Source organism: Ceratotherium simum, chromosome 21 (assembly GCF_057802395.1).
Source record: "Ceratotherium simum simum isolate JZ-2026a chromosome 21, ASM5780239v1, whole genome shotgun sequence".
In the NCBI taxonomy this organism is placed as follows: domain Eukaryota; kingdom Metazoa; phylum Chordata; class Mammalia; order Perissodactyla; family Rhinocerotidae; genus Ceratotherium; species Ceratotherium simum.
Window position 1 is genome coordinate 18,046,979 of NC_141920.1, and position 18,326 is coordinate 18,065,304.

Below are 18,326 nucleotides of genomic sequence, written 5' to 3' on the forward strand. Positions count from 1 at the left end.
TGCACAATTTTGTTTTTAAGTCTCTCAGAAGGACTCTTCTATCCTAGTGAATCCCTCTTCCAGAGTGGTTGTCATGCAGGTGCCAGCTGCTCTATGTTTGGTGTGACTGTCATTCCGAAGTCACTTTACATAATTCTCAGGCAGCCATGTATTGTCTCAGTGATAGGTCTTACCACCCAAGGAAGCTGCCTCTTCACAGCCATCGTCACCCTCTCCATCAGTTCCCTCTTCACTTGTAGCTGTTGGAGCTTTGGGCCCCGCTGAGACCACTGACCTCTGAATCCACTAACCTAGAGTGACCACATGGACCACAAAAAGATTCTACATGGAGCTTTTCCCATTGATGACATCACCCACCCTACATTCCATCCACAGGCTTAAACTGAGGAGTAAAGGACAGGAGGGAGAGAGTCTATTTTGTGGGATGTCGAGGTTTTAGAGATGAAAAGCAACAAAGATTTGAACCAGAGCAGTGGCATTGCTATCCAACTGGTTTTGACCTACAAAATGGTTACTTCATATGGTTCAAGGTAATAGCAGAGATGGAAAGACATGGGCAGACTTGAGAAATATGAAGAAGACAGAATCAAAAAGAAAATAAATGGGAAGAATGAGGCAGAAGGAGAAGTCCAGGCAGATGCTTAACTCTGAATCTTCAATGACTGGGTTGGGTCATAGTGCAACCCACCAAGGTCCATGTTTCAGGACGGATGGCCTGTTGGGCAATGAGGGAGATGGTTTGCTAGGGAAGCTGCTCAGATCTGTGGCATACAGATTGTGCTTGAGGATCTGTGTGACATCTAGGTGGAAATACAGATCTGTGAGCTGGATAAGTGAGACTGATGTTCAGGTGAAAGGTCTAGAGAGGAGAGCTGGGCTTGGGGATTGTCAGTGAATTGACAGCCATTGAAGGAAGAGTGTGTGCAGTAAAAAAAATGAGTAGAGGAGGCCCACATTTGAAGGGTGGATGTAGGAGGAGAAGTGCTTACAAAGAAGCCTGTGGTGGAATAGTCCCAAATTTATGAGAAAAACCATGAGAGTGATTTGTCACCTGAGCCTAAATATCAGAGAGATCTAGAAAGGAAGAAGCTATGAACATTGACAGTTGTAGAATAATGGTCAAGTATTAATAATAATTATAGCAAACATTTGTTGAGAACCTACCACGTGCCACACATTATTCTAAGTAGTGTATTAACTCCTTTAATCTGAATAATTACCCAGTGAGATAGATTATAATTACAGATGAGTAGGTAACTTGCCCAAGGTCACACACTAGTAAGTGGTACAGCCAGGACTGGAACCCAGGCATTCTGATCCAGAGACTAAGTACCGCACTTTCTTCCTTCTTAAGTAAGATAATGATTGAAAAATATCTATTGGAGTTAGCAAATAAGAGATTATTGGTGTCTGCCATGAGAGCTGTTTGGGGCTGAGTGTTGGGGACAGAGTCTAGATTATAGTGAGTTGAAGTTTTACAGTGGGAATTAAGGAAGTGTTGAGAGTGAGTGTAGATAAGACTGTGGTGAATTTTAAATGTGATTGAAACGCAATTGAACTGTACTAGAGAAGAACCTGCTGCCAAAGAGTAGCTTTAAAGAATAAGAGAAACCCAAGCGTTTATGTCTGTCCAAGTCAGGGATGAAAGGGAGGGTTTGGAGATACAGGATAAAGAGAGACATCCAGGAGAACCAAGAAGCTGGAAGATGCAGCAGAGAGAGATAGGGTTCAAGAGCACCAGCATGCCTTGCAGAGAGGAGGCAGTGGTTGGTATGGATGTAGTAGGTTGATGGGTTAGAAGTTAGAAGTCGGCTGCTCTTGCCTCTTGAAGATGTGGGTGTCTTCTGGGATTGAGTGGGTGGATGTTGAAAGAGGAACATTTGTGTGGGGTACGAGAGTGGAGAAGGTAGATTTGCAATAGGCTTACCATAGTTGAAATAAGAGTATGAAGGAATTGGGGCTTTTAGTGAGAGTGGTATGGGTGATGAGCCAATGTGGTGGCTTGTTGAGAATGTATGGAGGTCCAGGCAGGCTTATAGAGTCTAGAAAAGTTGAGGTCCAGGGTAAAATATGAGCATGAGGAGCAGGTTTAAGAGGAGTGAGTTGGAGGAGGAGTGTGGGGTAGGAGGCTGTGCCAAAATACAGGAAGATGGAATTTCCAATTTCTGGAGTGGAGAAGGACAAATATGAATGTGTGGCTGAAGTTGATCGGAAGATAAGGCCATTGGAATTAGGGAGGTTAAGTGTGTTGGTCATGTTGTCCACACAGATATTCCCAACTCCTAGGTGAAGATGGAGGTTAGATGACAGATAAACTAACTGAGTTTTAAATCTTTACTGAAATAAGCAATTTGGGTGGGAGTCAGAATGGAGAATTCAAAGAACTTGTTGCCCTTGGACTCCTGGATACCAACAGTCGTGCATGGGGCTTATTTTCCAGAGGTATTATTAAGAAATTTAGATGGAATATGTTCCTTGGGGATGTAGAATAAAATCAGGGTAAACCCTCCTTGGCTTATGGTAGCTCCGAAAGTAAACTTCTCCCTCACCCTTTGTAAGAAAGTTGGGATATTAGGAAGTAATTTTTCTCTGTGCTTCACTTGAAACAACAATGAGAAGGTGCAGATTGGGGTCTCCAGGCCATATTTGGGTGTTTTTCCTGCATCCAAGTGTTATTTCTGAAAGCCATTAAAAATGTTCCATGTGGCTGACTTTTCTTTTCTTAGTTGCCAGAGTGTGGCCTTTTTACCTTGTTTTGAAAATCCAAGTCAATTGCCGGGGTAGCATCCTAGCCTAATGTAAGGCTTCTTTGGGTGGTTCTGATGGAAAGCAGAAACATAAAGGTTTGGGGCTGGGCAGATTCCTATGATGAATGCCTCTAACCACTTCTGCAAAATTGACTCCCACCCTGTGTGTTGCAGGTGATATTTGAATCCGTCTCTTTGAAGGGTCATCCTGGCTACATCGCTGTGGACGAGGTCCGGGTCCTCGCTCATCCGTGCAGTAAGTCTGTTCCCTCCTCCTAACACAGCCTTGCTCTATGCCAGACTGGGCAGCTTGGAGGCTGCAATCCCCCCTATTTATTCAGCTCACAAACATCTCTCACTCTCTCTCTTTTTTAATCCTTCAAAAATGCTTACATACTCAATGCAATCAGTCCTGAATAAATCCGTAATTTCGCCGGCCTTTTCAACAGGCAGCACCTACAGGAATTTGCAGAAAGTGGCAAAACATCTTCGTTTGAATCGCTCTCCATTATTAAGGGAGTCTAAAGTCCTGATTGTTTATTAGTGGGATTCAGACCACTGAAGTGGAAGAATTAGAGGGCTTTGGATAGAGTCTTGTGCAATTGTCTTAAAAAAAGAACACCACCAAAGCACTGAGCAAATTACCACACTGTTCACTCACAGGGAAAAGTATCCCAAAGCTATTAATCCTTTAAAAGTAATTTTAAATACACTCATCAGCTCCGTGTAGGCGTAGGGAGAGATTTCTCACAGTGGTTAGTACTTATGGTATGGTTTCAAGAGTGCTCAAAGGCATCCCACTCCTTCATGTCCATCCAACTTCCCCTTGAAGTTCTCTCTCTTTGCTGTATTTAGTCTAAGATATTTGAATGTGTTTGAGCAAGGAACTGTGGTTCCCAAGTTCACTAAATCTCAGAGGGGACAAGTCCCGGGTGCAAGTAGTTGAGATGACATCATATCTAGAGACATTTGGTGGGGCGGACTGTAATCAAAAGGATGTGCATGGGGATTATGGCAGCCCCTAGGAGGAATAGCTGGGATATGCCAGCCCCATTAGTTTGTTAGTGTTCTGCAGATTGGAGATTTCCATTTAGTTTCTTGGCAGCCATCTGGTTCCAGGTAACTCCTAGTAGGGTTCTCTCTTCTCTCTCCTTATAGCCGTGAGTCATGCTATATTGGCTATGGTGCAGTTTGCTGTTCCTTCAAGAGACATCACTTGCCCTGGCCTTATATGCCTTCCAGTCCTCCCATTTAGGGGCTATTCTCATTTCAGCCCCATCCATGTTGCTTTAATTGAAGATGACTCTTCCCACTTCTGCTGCAGTGAATTTGTCAGAGCCTTGAACATCACTTCCTTCCCCTGGCACTAGAATGCCATTGTTTGACTCATTGTCTTAGATCACCTTCTCGAAGGAATTTGGGACAAGTTCCAAGGGATTTTTAGCAAGACGGTATTTTGGATAACCGTGTTTGATGTCTGTGCAAGAAAACTCTCCATCCCAGAAATCAACCAGCATCTCAGGAATACTGAGATCCTACTAGACTCTCCATTACTGTGACTTAAGATCCCTAACATCTAGGTTACTTCCTGAGTCTTTGGAATTTTCTCTGGTGGGTCTGTCCACTCAGTCATTCCTGGCAAATGTCTCTGCTGAACCAGACCTCGTGTGAAAAGGGTCCCAGAAATCCCCCCAGCTATGCAGGGTTTATATGGTGGATATGCAGATGAGCCCTCCTCACCAAGATTAAGTCTTCCCCTCCCTCTGACTGCTGGGAGGCAGCATCAGCTGCCCATTGGAGAATGATCTTTGACCTCAGACTGGGCCGCTGTGTTGGGAGATGTCTGCTCTACCTGCGGTCCACTTAACCTCACACACTGAACCCTGCACAGCCACCAGTTTGAAGCAGTCTCTCTGAAACAAGTCTCAGTCTTCCCCAAGCCCTACACGCATTCCATCCCCATAGAGGACACTCACCTTTGCTGCACCCAGCTGCCTTCCTGCTTCTTACACTGTGCTTGATTCTTGTACTTGCTCTTTCTAGTAGGTGACATTTGCTTCTTCCCTGGAGAATCTTGCCTGGGACCCCAGAACTCTGTGCTCTAATGAGCATTTTCATCTCCACCATGACGCCAAACCTTACAGCTGTCTCTTTTCTCAGCCTCAGCCACCTTCAAGGCCAGATTGGTAAAAGGTTTGCCTTAACTCCAAGCACTGTCCATGGTTTGCCATTGCAGCCAAATGCTTCCTTCTTTCTGAGAAATCTCCATGGGAGAGGGTTCTTTGGAGGGCATTTGGATGGCTTTCCACCCCCCAAGTCTCATGGCTCCCCTTGGAATCCTCCTCTCATTAGGGCTGCTCCTGAATTTAGGATTCTTCTGACGGCTTCGTTCTCTTCCTGCCTAGAGTGTGGATTGCATGGTTATGGAATTGCTGAGAGCCAGTTACCCAGCAAATGGGCCATGGGATATAACTCAGGAAGACATGACCCTGGCTGTGTTCCTGCGTAATTCCTTTGACTGAGTTTAACCTTGACGCTCAGGTGGCTTAAGCTTAAACTTCCCAGAAATCAAAATGTGAGGACCCTGCAATAGTGGCCAGAATTGGGAAAACTCCATTTAACTATATGTATGCATACTGGCAGTGCATATAGTCCTTAGGGGTCTATCCACAGCTTATGAGTCATGTGGAGTTGAGTGAGGCCCACCAAAGGCCCCTTCCCAAAGCCCCATGCTCAGTCCATGTCCAGTCCAGGTTTTTATTCATCCTTTTTTTCAACAAGTGAATTACAGAACATTAGCCACGTGTCAAAAACTTCTGCTGGCCACAGGGGATATGTAAGTGATCAAGATAGGTTAGGTCCTTGTCCCCATAGTGTTAACTTAGCAGAGGGACAGAGGGAAGAAAGACACTAAGTAAGTAACTAATATTAAATAGTAACTTACATGATTTCAGATAGTGATAGTGCTATGGATATAATAAATATGAGCAACTGGGATCTCCTTAGATAGAATGGTCAGGAACGGTGTCTTTGAATATGTGACCTGAGCTGAGACCTGAATCATAGGAAGGAGTTCACCGTATAATGATTTGGGGAGGGGGGCATTCTAGGCAGAGGAAACAGCAAGTGCAGAGACCCTGCAATGGGAATAACATGATGCTCCTGGAGTATCCAGAGCAAAGGGAGCACAGGGGAAAGTCGTCTGAGCAAATCTTGGGGAGGGAAGCTGGGGCCTGGCCACACAGGGCCCTGAGCATCATCCTGAGCAGTTTAGATTTTAATGTAAGTGCAGGGAGGCACCACTGGTGGGGTTTATGCTGGGGGTTGATTTGATCTCATTTAAGTATTAATGAGATTTATTCTGCTCTCTGGCTACTCAGTGGAGAACAAGTTGAAGGGGAATAGACAAGTCGGGAGGCCTGTTAGGAAGAAAGTTCCGGAGTCAGGCAAGAGATGGTGGTGGCCTGGACCGGGGTGGTGGATAGACATCCATTGATCATTTACCATGTAGTTACTGAGCATGTACTCCATGCCAGGCACTGTTCTGGGTTATGGGAGTGTGTAACGCAGATGCATTCTGTGCCCTCATGGGCTTCTATTGAAGTGAAAGAGACTGAAAATGAGACAAATAATCAGGTAATTATATGATCTGTAACAGAGGGTATATTCATTTGCTAGGGCTGCTATAATAAAATGCCACAGACTGAATGTCTTAAATGACAGAAATTTATTTTCCCACAGTTCTAGGGGCTAGAAGTCAGGATGAAGATGGCGGGGTTGTCTTCTCCTGATGCCTTTCTCCTTTGCTTACAGATGGCCACCTTCTTGCTGTGTCCGCATATGCTCTTTCCTCTGTGTGCACATGCCCCTAATGTGTCTTTCTCTGTTCAAATTTTTTCTTCTTGTAAAGACATCAGATAGATTGGACTAGGGCCAACCCTAAAAGCTTCATTTTACTGTAATCACCCCCTTAGAGACCCTTTCTCCAAATACAGTCACTGTCTGAGGTATTGAGCGTTAGGGCTTCAACATACGAATTTTGAGGGGCACAATTCAGCCCATAATGGAAGGTAAGCAAGCAGTGCTATGAAGAAACATGGAGCATAGAGTTGGAGAGGGGTGGACAGATTAGAGATATATTTAGGAGGTAGAACCAACTGGTCCTATTTGATGGGTTAGTTTGGGAGCAGAGGCATCAAAAATGGTGCACTTCCAGATTTTTGGCTTAAGCTGCCGAGCAGTGCAGGCTGAGGGGGCGTGAGTTAGGGAGAATTGAGCATGAGCGCTGCCTTCCAAGGTACCGACCGTGCGTGGGTCCTGGGGGCTGCTCATGGGATCACGAGTCGTGCAAACTGCTAGTGGTTTCTGCACCGTCCTTTAGATTGACAGTGCTTTTTCCCCAACCCAGCCTTAATATTAATACATTTATGACTTCACTCATAGGTTTGTTAAAAATTTAACTATATTGAGAAATATACATTCTCTTTCTGTCCTCGGGCTTTGTAATTTTCCACTTCTGTCATCCAAAACATTTTTTCTATTAACATATGGTCAGTGTTTATCAATAAGCAGTTCTACTGAGTTTTCCAAAAGTTCCAGGGGGATTTGTGCCTGATTTGCAATTGTATTTCTTGATCAATTTGAGCTGAAGTGATGACTTTCAATGCTTGCCTCACAGCTTCCAAAAGTGACCAGACAACAGCCGTAATACCCAAAGGAAATTATTTTCTCTTACAAACTGAAACCTCTCGTCTATATTTTATAGCCCATTTAACATTTTTGTGTTATTCTAAAAGTATTTTAGCCGTAGTTACCCTCCGCCGTCGTTTCTCAGTGTTAGCCATTAGCAGGGCCACTGCCATTTTAACCATGTGCGATAAATGTCAGCACAATTTTCCACTCAGTTTCAAAGTTTCTAGTTCCTAAATTGACTTTTAGAATTTTTTACTCTTTTTTTTTCCATCACAACCTTGTGGGGCCATGTCACCGAGCCCAGGGAGAGTCTGCAGCACGTTTCTAATGTATGTACTGCACTCTCTCCTCGATTGTGTGGCTTCCTACTGAGCGCTGTCAGGTTTAAAGAGCGAGATAAAGGGCACAATAATATGTCTTCAGATGCAGCACTGACATCTGCGGGAGTTTAAATGTCACCAACATGAAGGCAGTTTGCCCCAAATGCACAGCCAGTTTTCTGTTAACCCCATTCAGCGGGATCCTATTTTGGGGGTGCTGGGTCTCAGTGGAGAGTGAGCGTGGAATGCTTAAAACCAGGAGCTGGTGGTTGATCTGGGTCCCAAGGTCAACTGTGTTTGGCCAAAGGTTGGTGAGTGGAAGCTAGTGGGATAATTTCTTTCCCAGAGCTGCAGATGCTGGGGAAAAGAACAGCTGAGAGAGTGTAGAGCTCAGGCCTGGACTGGAGTGAGGGGATGGGAAGAGGATCACAGAGGCCAGGAACTCAGAGAGGTGGACCAAACAGGTCCCCAACATAAGGAAGATCCCGAGAGAGAGATCTGTCGTGAGCTGGGGATGAGGCCAGGGCTCAAAGAGCAGAGACAAGAGTCAGGCACGTGGAGAGAGTGCTAAGCAGGAGGGTGGTCTGGATAAGTTCCTGTGTTAGGAACCACCATCTAGGGCCAGCATTCACATGATCCTGCAGCGTGACGCTTGGAGGGCATGCTGGGTGGGGGCATCACTGGATTTATGGCTTTAGTTTAGGCAAGACTGGCCAGTGGGAATTGCTCCAGATGACTTACATAAGAGCTGGGTAACAGAAACCACAAACTTAAAGAGCACATCTGCAGACGTGTTTTGTTAAGTCTGCATGGTGTTTTAATAAAATTCAGTCAAGACTTTAGAGTGAGAGATTTCACATAAAACCTGGATTTCTTACTTGCCTTGAGAAATCGGATGACTGGCTACCCTGAGCAAAGCACTCTCGCATGGCCTCCATCTGCTGGATTTAAGTAACCTGCGCCCTTTCAATGGGCATGGAGTCTTTATCCAGTTCTCCTAAGTCCCCACCACTCCTTCTTGCCTCCTCAATGCTGGGGCTGGGTCAGATACCAGTTATTACTGTGCTTGCAATGATTTTCTTACACAGTCATGCACTGCGTAACGACATTGCAGTCAGTGACGGACCGAGTATACGACAGTGGTCCCATAAGATTAGTACCATATAGACTAAGTGCGTAGTAGGCTATACCATCTAGGTTTGTGTAAGTACACTGTATGGTGTTCGCACAACGATGAAATAGCCTAACGATGCATTTCTCAGAACGTATCCCCGTCATTAAGTGATGCATGTCTGTATAGAGAAATCTATTTTATCCAGGTCTCTATGTAAAGTGGGAAAATGAATGATGGGCAAGAAGGTGGTGTTTTTGCTTTGTTTTCCGACTGAACGACTTATTCATTTACATAACTCTCTGGCTCCTGTAGGTGCATGGGTTCAACATGTCTGCTGTAAACCATCCATGTTTCACCAGAATATTAACACTAGGGGCCATTAAGCCTCTAAATTCTCTACCACTGAACCTTGAAGGGAGAGAGGAGTGGGGTAGATGATGAAAGAATTAAGGCAAAAGGTCTGCGGCTTAGAAGGAGAAGGGAGGAGTCAGAAGCAAGCAGGGACATTGATCGAGAGAAGATCCATTTCTAACTGCTCATGTCCCAGAGGTTAAGCCACTTGCCCAGTGTACCCTAGGGGTCAGGAGAAGCATCCCTGTGTAAGATCCAGCACAAACCCTTGCAACATTGCAGCTAAGACTCTGCGCTCCCTCCCTACACAGAGTAGATGTTCCTTACCCCTATAGACCCGTGGCATAAATTGGCTTACAGGATTCACTCTCTTCCCCCTTGAAGAATTGACTTGAACTGATAGTTCCAAAAATAATTTTACAAAATTATACAGCAGAGCAAAAAGGAAACAATTTCAGACAATCAAAGCAGCATGACATTTGTCAGGTTGACTGGATGCAGGAATCTTCAACTCTGAGAAGCCCACAAGGAGAGGTCTTCCCTGGCCCTCCAGACTGTCGACGCCACTCTAGTCGTGGGCTCCTGAAAGTAGCCTGAGGGGTTGCTGAGCTGTTGTTATTTGTTTAAAAACCTGAGCAGAAGGTACATGTTTTCACGCAGCAAGTCTGCCTTATCATGCCAAGGTTCTTGGCTTTTGCTGAGCCTTACAGGTGGTGACACAGTTTGGTGGACCAGATAAGATAGTTCAAAGCGTGAAGGCCATGGGGACAAATGGCGAGGAAAGGGATCCCTTGTGAAAAAATATTTGGGAACAACAAGAGGAGCCTGGGGAGTCAGCACAGCCTTGCCCACGAGCCCTTTCTTGGACCCTGGGCTCCAGTGACGCCACTGACCTTCCATTGCCAGGATGCAAGAGAATGGGCTAGTTAAATGCTGAGCTTTGGGTTAAAATGGACGCGGACTGAATTCTTTTTCTGTCATTAATGCTGTGTAGCTTTGGGCAAATTACACTTGGTGAGCCTTGGTTTCTGCTTCTCTAAAAGAGGAATAATACTAGTGTCTGCTTTGCAGAAATGTTATGAAGTTAAATTAGATAAAACATGTAAAGCATTTATCACACTGCCTGGCATTGTAGGAGCTTTCAATAAATGCTATTATTGTTATTATTTATCTCTCTGGATATTTGACTCCTTCTGGAAAGATGACCAACGGCTTGTGTTGAGCCTCCTTGATCCTCTTAACAACTCTCCTTTTGATCTCATTCTGGGGTAGTCGATGCCTGGTTCATCATTGATTTGATTCATGCGGTAGGGATCCTCGGCACTTTTGTGCTTCAATGAAGAAACGCATTCTTCTAGACATAGGTTATCAACCCACTCATCTTTGGAGAGCTTACATAGGTGAGAACCTGTCTCCACAAACTAGGAAAGTGATGAACCCAAGTTACCCAACATAAACATGTGTTTAATTCTGGAATTGATTGCTTATGGACATTGTGAGTTTCTTTTGAAAGTCCTTTCTCCTGTTATGCCAAGTCTCCAGAGTAAATGTCCCACCTCCCTCCCATCCTTAGGAGATACTATAGCTTAGAGTAAAGAGTGTAGACGCTGAACATTTCTTGAATTCTCTGTGCCTCGGTTCACTCACTGTGAAACAGAGATAATAGCACTAATAACTGCATTGGGTTAGATTAGTTACTGTGTATAGACATTGCACATGACACCCATCACATAGTAAGTGCTAAGCGAATGGAAGCTACTAGTGTTCTCCTCTGCCTTTTCTCCCTTCTCCACTCTTTGCCTTCCTCATCATCTGCATCATCAGCATCATCACCAAGGCCAGGTGTGGAGATCTCAGGCCCAAAGGTGCTTCACTTCTGCTTTCTTCTTTCTGCTCACCCAGGCTACAGGGAGGAATCTTCTATGGTGAACCCCCCTCCAACCCAATTTCTTCTTTCAAACATGGCGGTATTGCCCAGCAGCTAATAATATGGATTTGAAGTTCTCAGAGACCTGGATTCATATCTTAGCTACCCTCCTTTCTGGCTGTCTGACTGTGCCAAACTATGGAACCCCTCAGAACCTTAATTTTCTGATCTGTGAAATGGAGATACTGCGCACCTCATGGATTTTTGTGAGGTTTAAGTGAGAGGATGCATGTGAAGCTCTTAGAACATTTCCTAGCGCATGGCAAGTTATCAATTAACAGTAGCTCTTCACTGAGCCAGGGCACTTCCCAGGCACAAATTCCACCCTGCCCAGTGCCCATCTTGAGCTCTCATCTACCAACAGGGAAGTGGTGCAGGCTGTTGAATTCTGTCCTCATGTGCTCTTTGGTTTCTCTCTTAGGAAAAGCACCTCACTTTCTGCGGCTCCAAAATGTCGAGGTGAACGTGGGGCAGAATGCCACGTTTCAGTGCATTGCTGGCGGGAAGTGGTCTCAGCATGACAAACTTTGGCTCCAGGTAAGGATGGGAGAGGCCCGCTCCTCACACCTGCCCATCCCTTTATAAGAGAAGAGGGTGTGTGCTGTGATGAAGGGCTTGGTGGGGAAGGGGAAGGGATATTTTTTAAGTATCTCTGTGCTTTGGATGATGCTCTGCATCTGTGATCTTGTTAAATCTTAGCTCTAATTCTGTTATGTCAGCATCAATATGCCCATTTTACAGATGGAGAAAATGAGACCACAAACATACAAGTGCCAGAACTAGAATTTGCCAACTATGACCTTTCCAAACTGCCCTCTAACCAACTTTGTCCTTTAAGCCCAGACTCCCAGGGCTGAGACAAACTGAATATTTTAGATTCTGGGTACATTTCCATTTCCATATGGCTTTTAGAATCAGTTTGTCAATTTCCACAAAAAAGCCCGTTGGGATTTTGGTGGGGATTGATTGTATTGAATCTATAGATCACTTTGGGGAAAACTGACATCTTAGCAATACTGAGCCTTCTGACCATGAACGTGGTATATTTCTTCACTTAAGATCTTCAGTAATTTCACTCAGCCAGGTTTTGTAATTTTCGGTGTACAGATCTTGCACATCTTTTGTCAGACTTATCCCTAAGTGTCTCATATTTTTTGATCTCATTGTAAAAGGCATTTATAAAAAGTCTCAATTTCTGATTTTTCATCACTAGTATATAGAAATACAATTGACTTTCACATATTGATCTTGTACCCTGCAACCTTGTTAACTTTACTGTGGCTATTTAAATTTAAATTAATTAAAATAAATGCAAAATTCAGATTTTGACAGGCCCAGTCACACTAGCCACATTTCAAGGGCATGATAGCCATGTGCATCTAGTGGCCACCGGGTTGGAGAAATCCAGATAGAGAACATATCCGACATTGCAGAAAGTCTTATTGGAGAGCATAGCTCTGGAAAGACATCACCTCTGGTTCAAGGAAACAAGAATATTGCTTGAAAGAAGCTAACTCCAGTTACCCTCAATTCATATGTTAAAAGATCTCTTCCATCTCTTCTGACTGCCGTAGTTTGGATGTTGGTCCCTCACCCGTGCCCGGCTCGCTGTGATGGGAGTTCATGGTGTCCCTTCTCTTGTTGGAATTGAGCCCATTTCCTGCAGTTGGAAAATCCCCCTGCAGAGAGAGCACCTCCAGGGGCTAACAGCTCCTCTTTGCTCCTTAGCAGGACAGTGGAATGAAAATAACAGTAATGCCTGCCTCTCTTGCTTCCCTGGGCTGTCTACACACAAAGAGAGCACAGTCAGTCACTCAAATATTAAGTAGTGCTATTTTCTCTTTTCATTATAGTTAGTATTAAAGTGCATCAGGCTCCCAAGGTGCTCTGTCATTTCAATAGCATTGCCTGGGTTGGGTCACGAAAACGAGATGAAACAGTCACAGTACTTTCAGCACCTCTATTTGGGTTTTCCAATTATTCTGTGATCGTTATTGCTATGGTTCTGAGTTGCATTCCCTAAACTTGGGCCTGTCGGCGGAAGGATGTTAAAGCAGAATGTAATGGAAGTTTGGAAGACGATAGATAGAAACACGTGGTGTGGAGCGCTTCCACAACTTATTTATTTATCTACTTTTCAGTGTAAACCAAGTCTCATTGCACAAAACGTTTTTCAGGTGGCTTACAATGGGACATAAAGCGTGACAAGATAGCATAAATTAAAAGTGAGGCGACATGAGATAGGAGGAAAAGAACACACTGGAACTGGTAATAATGCTAAAACCGCATTTCTTTATATCTGCTACTTACTGGTGGGTCACAAGCAGAGCCTACAGCAGCATAGCCACCGACGGAATAAAGGAAACTTGTCATATATACAGTACAGTTCACAATGTCTACGAGATAAACAGAAACCAATTGCTCGGGAAAATTCTAGTTGTTGTTCACATGGGCCAGACAGGGATGGTTCCCAGGAGTCCTCCTAAAGAAAACAGTGTGTTGATGTAAGGAACGGCGTTCTCCACCACGGTCGTATTGAGGGCACACAAGTGAGTTCCATAGGCTTGTTTCGCATAATGACGGTCTATGTAAAAGCAATTTAGGGGCATGGCTGAAGACAGAAGGGGTGAGGTGGGCAATACGATATGGCAGAGGTCCCCACTCTCTGCTAACCCATCTCCATCCTGGGATACTTTAAATGTATCTGGTGATTGAATAGATTCAACAACTATTTTTTCAAGGAAACCTCCCAAAACGTAGTCTCCCTCATCTATATTACAGGAAATATTGGGAGGTGGATGGTTTATGCTATGCTCTCTGGCAAATGCCTGCTTGGCTAGTTAAGTCCAGTTGTGTATTCAACAGTGTGGTTGGAAGTAGGTTAACATCTTTCTATGGAATATGAGGCGCCTGTCATGACATCTGCCACCAGGAGACAGCTGCAGCCCTGACCCAAGACTGGCTAAGGCAGTGGTGGATTTCTCATAAAATATTGCTTTGTATCTGATTCAGTGCCTAGAGGAGCAGTCTACAGACTCGCCAAAGTTCTGTTCATGTAACTGGGCTGGGGTGACTTAGCCTGAGAATTTCCAAAGCAAGTGAAATAAGCACATCGTGACCAAGCGTCTCCACAAGACACCTACAGCAGGTCTAGCTTTCAACAATGCTACTTCTTGCTGTAGCTTCCAAGATAAGCTGAGGAATCACTAAGTCACCAAAGGTAGAAACTTTTTTATCCACTAGTTTTTAAGTCGGGGAAACAAAGACAGTGACTTTCTTTCCAGAATAGTATGTCAGTGGCCCTTCTTTCTGGCAATGGTTAGGGAGCAGGTGGTGGGCTCATAGTTTGAAATAAATCCCTATCACCTGTGTTGTAGAGAATGCTTGCCTTCCTTTCTATAGAGCGGGAATCTATAGCCTGCTTATCTGTAAGTGGTTTCAGATCATAAATTAATAAGTTAAAAAGGAAGACCAGCCCATACCCCTGTTTTACACCCCCCCTGGAAACTTTATATGCTCTTTAGAAGACCCGGCTGGCTTTCATGGAATTACAGTGCAAAACTACTTAAGAATCAATGGCTAGAACCTGTGCAGAAATGTGTAAACCTGAGCCTAGAACAATTCTAGTCCTTCGGGGAAAAGGCTGATAAAGGACAATAAAAGTTATAAACAAACTCATCTTGTTCTGGGTTGATTTCTCCTTCAGGTGAAGAGTATAATGCCATGGTCTATAATGGAAGGTTTATAGCTTCAGTCATAACTTGTTTATTTCTTATGTGATACACTGGCCCCAGGAATACAAACTTGTAATTTTTCAAGCAAGTAGATGGTGTGCAATCTGAGTCTAGTCTACAGTTTGGAGAGTCCTTTAAAAAAAGAAAAAAGAGAACAACATTCAGGGTCCAACCAGGTGGAACTGTACTGACAGAATTATCAGTGTAGCACAGTGAATGTATGTGGGTACATCTTTTCTGGAAGATAATTTGGCAATAGATATCTAAAACCTTAAATGTGCACATTCTTCCAAGAAGTAATTTTACTTATGGGCATTTACCTAAGAAAACAACCAGAGACAGGGAGAAAATTTATCTGCAAGTGTGTTCAACAGGATGAAAAACTGAAAACAACCTAAATGTCCAGCAAAAGGGACTGATTAAGTAAACGCTGGAATGGAGTCATTAAGCGTCAGGTTATAGAAGTATATTTAGTGACATTTTCACAATATGTGTTTAAGTGAAAAGAACAAGTTAAAAAACAATTAATACGTTCAATATATTACTTTTTTTTTTTTTTTAAAGATTTTATTTATTCATTTTTTCCCCCCAAAGCCCCAGCAGATAGTTGTATGTCATAGGTTCACATCCTTCTAGTTGCTGTACGTGGGACTCGGCCTCGCGCTGGACGGAGAAGTGGTGCCTCGGGGCGCGCCCGGGATCCAAACCCGGGCCGCCAGCATCAGAGCGCGCGCACTTAACCGCTAAGCCACGGAGCCGGCCCAATATATTACTTTTTAATCAAAAACAAACATATACATAATAAACACATTTATACTAACAAATATATACATATTTATATAAATACATATAACACTATACAACACATATCAAGACAATAATTGATTGTGATGGTAGATTATGCTTTTTATTTTCATTTTTAATCTTTTCTGTTTCGTACAAATACTCTAAAATGAATATAGGTAACTAATATAAATAGAAAAAAATGCTACTAAAAAGGAGAAAAATGGTCACTTTTTCTAGATACAGAATATTCGAAGCATGGTAGGAAGCCTTGGCAGGGTGTTGGGGTAGCTAATTCCAACAGAAGCTGAAGCCCTGGCCCCCCACTGACAAGATGGGTAAAATTACCCTCAGGTTCCCCCACACCCTCATCACCTCCATCAGACACTGTTCATCCAGGAAGAAGTGTAGAAATATTTTGTGTGCATCATCTGGTCTTTACGGAATACCATGGCTCATGGGGCCACATGCTTCCACTTCTCAAGGGCTCCAGAGCAGGCCCTGTCAGCCCCACTGCAGGGCTAATTTCCAGCCCTCCCTACAAAGGATTTGCTCCACTGGGGGTTTGTACAACAAGTACTGTTCAAAGAGTCTCAGAAATGAGGCCATGTGTCCAAAGGCTCTGCACAGATCTCAGTAGGGGCAGCATATGTGTTTAGACAAATCGTGGGCATTAGACAGAGAGCAGACCCTAATCTGGCAGGAAAAGGCTCCTTCCCTGGGAGCGCATCAGCTCGACAGCAGCCACACCAGGGCTGAGGAGATAAGCAGACATGTCAGTTCTTACTGCGGCCGATTCTTCCAGTAAACCTATTTTCCAGGTCCCCAAAGGGCTACCGCTGGCTCCCAGGACTGTGAGTGTTCTGGAACCAGCTCCTCCTCCTCCTGTCTACATCTGTACCAGGTGTCTCTTCCACGTGGGACTTCTCTTGGAAACCTAGTGGCCGCACCACAACTAAACAATAATGATAAATTAACGATAATACTCATAACAGCTAATGTTGATTGAGTGGTTACACATATGATGTATTTAATTCTCATAACCAGTCTTTCAGGTAGATGCTATTTTTAGCCCCATTTTATAATGAAGAGACTGAGCCTTAGAGGGGTCAATGAGTCAAACAGGTCAAAGTCCCACAGGGAGTGAGCAGTGTAGGCAGGATTTGAAGGTAGGTCTGTGTCATATTCTTAAGTTCTGGGTGTCTTTCCTTGCTCACCCTGTAGTCCTGTCACTTTGTGTCATCATGCCAGCATTTCCTTCTGTACAGATGGCTTCCTATTAAAAAAAATAAATTCATTTCTTTAGCACATATTTACACTTCTCTAATTTACACTGTACTAGATACTTAAATAGATTTGAATTTCTCAAATCTACAAGCAAAATCAATGAAATAAAAATACCCTTGCAATATTGGAAATTGCTCCCCTCTGGTTCCCTTTTTACTTCTCTTCTCCCCTTCTTAGCCAAATTTCTTGAATGTGATGGCTTTATTCAGTTCCCGCTTCTTCCCAGAAGTGACCCTTGTGAAGGTCACCAGTGTTCTCCTATTGCTAAAGCCAATGGTGCTTATTATTATTACATTGTTATTATTAGTCCTTATACTTGACTCTTCTTCAGCGATAGATGATGCTGACTGCTCTCTCCTTGAAAACCTTCCTGCCCTCTTGGTTCCATGAAATCATCTGTCCATGACTGGGAAGGGTCTGAGTTTTTACCTTATTTGCAAGCTAATGTGTTAGCCTGCTATTTCATAGATGCTGGCAGAAGATGTGAGTCTCCTGGGTCAGAGACAAAGGAAGTCATTATTCACTGCACAGCAGGCAGTGTGAGCTTCATGTTTGCAACAGTTTCCCTTGTCCCCCCTAAGTCCCATGGGGACGATGTGGGGGTGGATCCAGTAGGGTTTGTGTACATTGGGCCTGTGTCATAGATGAGGAACCCCGTGCTTAGGAAACCCCAATCTTTTATTAATAGCTTTATTGAGATGTAATTTGCAAACTCTAAAGTTCAGTAAGTCTACAATTTCATGGTTTTTAGTGTATTTACAGTCTTGGAACCATCATCACATTTCCTTCTTTTCACCTGTAGATGCCCCAGATTAAAAAACACATCTTTACGGCAACCCAGGGGATGAAAATCTAGCTGGGCTTTGGATTTGCAGAAGGTTGCCTTCTCTCCAATTCATCTGCACCTGATGCATGGACCTCCTCCTCCCCCATCCTGTGCAGCTCATCTTTGAGGATCCTGGCCAACTCTGACCTGGAAATTTCCCCTCACACACTGATTCTTTCCTCCTTTACTTTCTGGTGCCTTTTCATCAGTGTCTTCCCTCAGCCCATCCTCAGTTTATGTGCTTCAGGATTGGATCTCAGCTCGTCCCGGCCCCAGCATGCAGGAGCTGGGAGGAAGAGTCGTGAGCAAGGCAGACCTGCTTCTGGACCTCATGGAATTTACCTCCTGGCAGCAGAGAGACATTAAGCAACTCATCACAGAGTTAAATATTTCATCACAGATGTGACCAGGCTACCAGAAGAAACAAAGGGTCTGCTGAGCAGGGTGTAGGGAGAGTGGGGAGGATTATGAGTATCAGAGAAGCGCCTTTGGAAGAAGCAGCCTTTGAACAGAGTTCTGAGAGGTGAACTGGATGTGGTCAAAGG

General features: G+C 44.0%; 1 protein-coding gene across 1 annotated transcript in view; it reads left to right on the plus strand.

The window, feature by feature from the left end:
• The window catches only part of PTPRT (protein tyrosine phosphatase receptor type T), a 1,015,836-nt gene that overhangs the window by 360,978 nt on the left and 636,532 nt on the right, over positions 1-18,326 (plus strand). The window contains exons 4-5 of the mRNA XM_087445249.1: positions 2,922-3,003; positions 11,573-11,688. Of these exons, the coding sequence (XP_087301375.1) occupies positions 2,922-3,003; positions 11,573-11,688 (198 nt within the window). The remainder of the gene's footprint in view (positions 1-2,921; positions 3,004-11,572; positions 11,689-18,326) is intronic.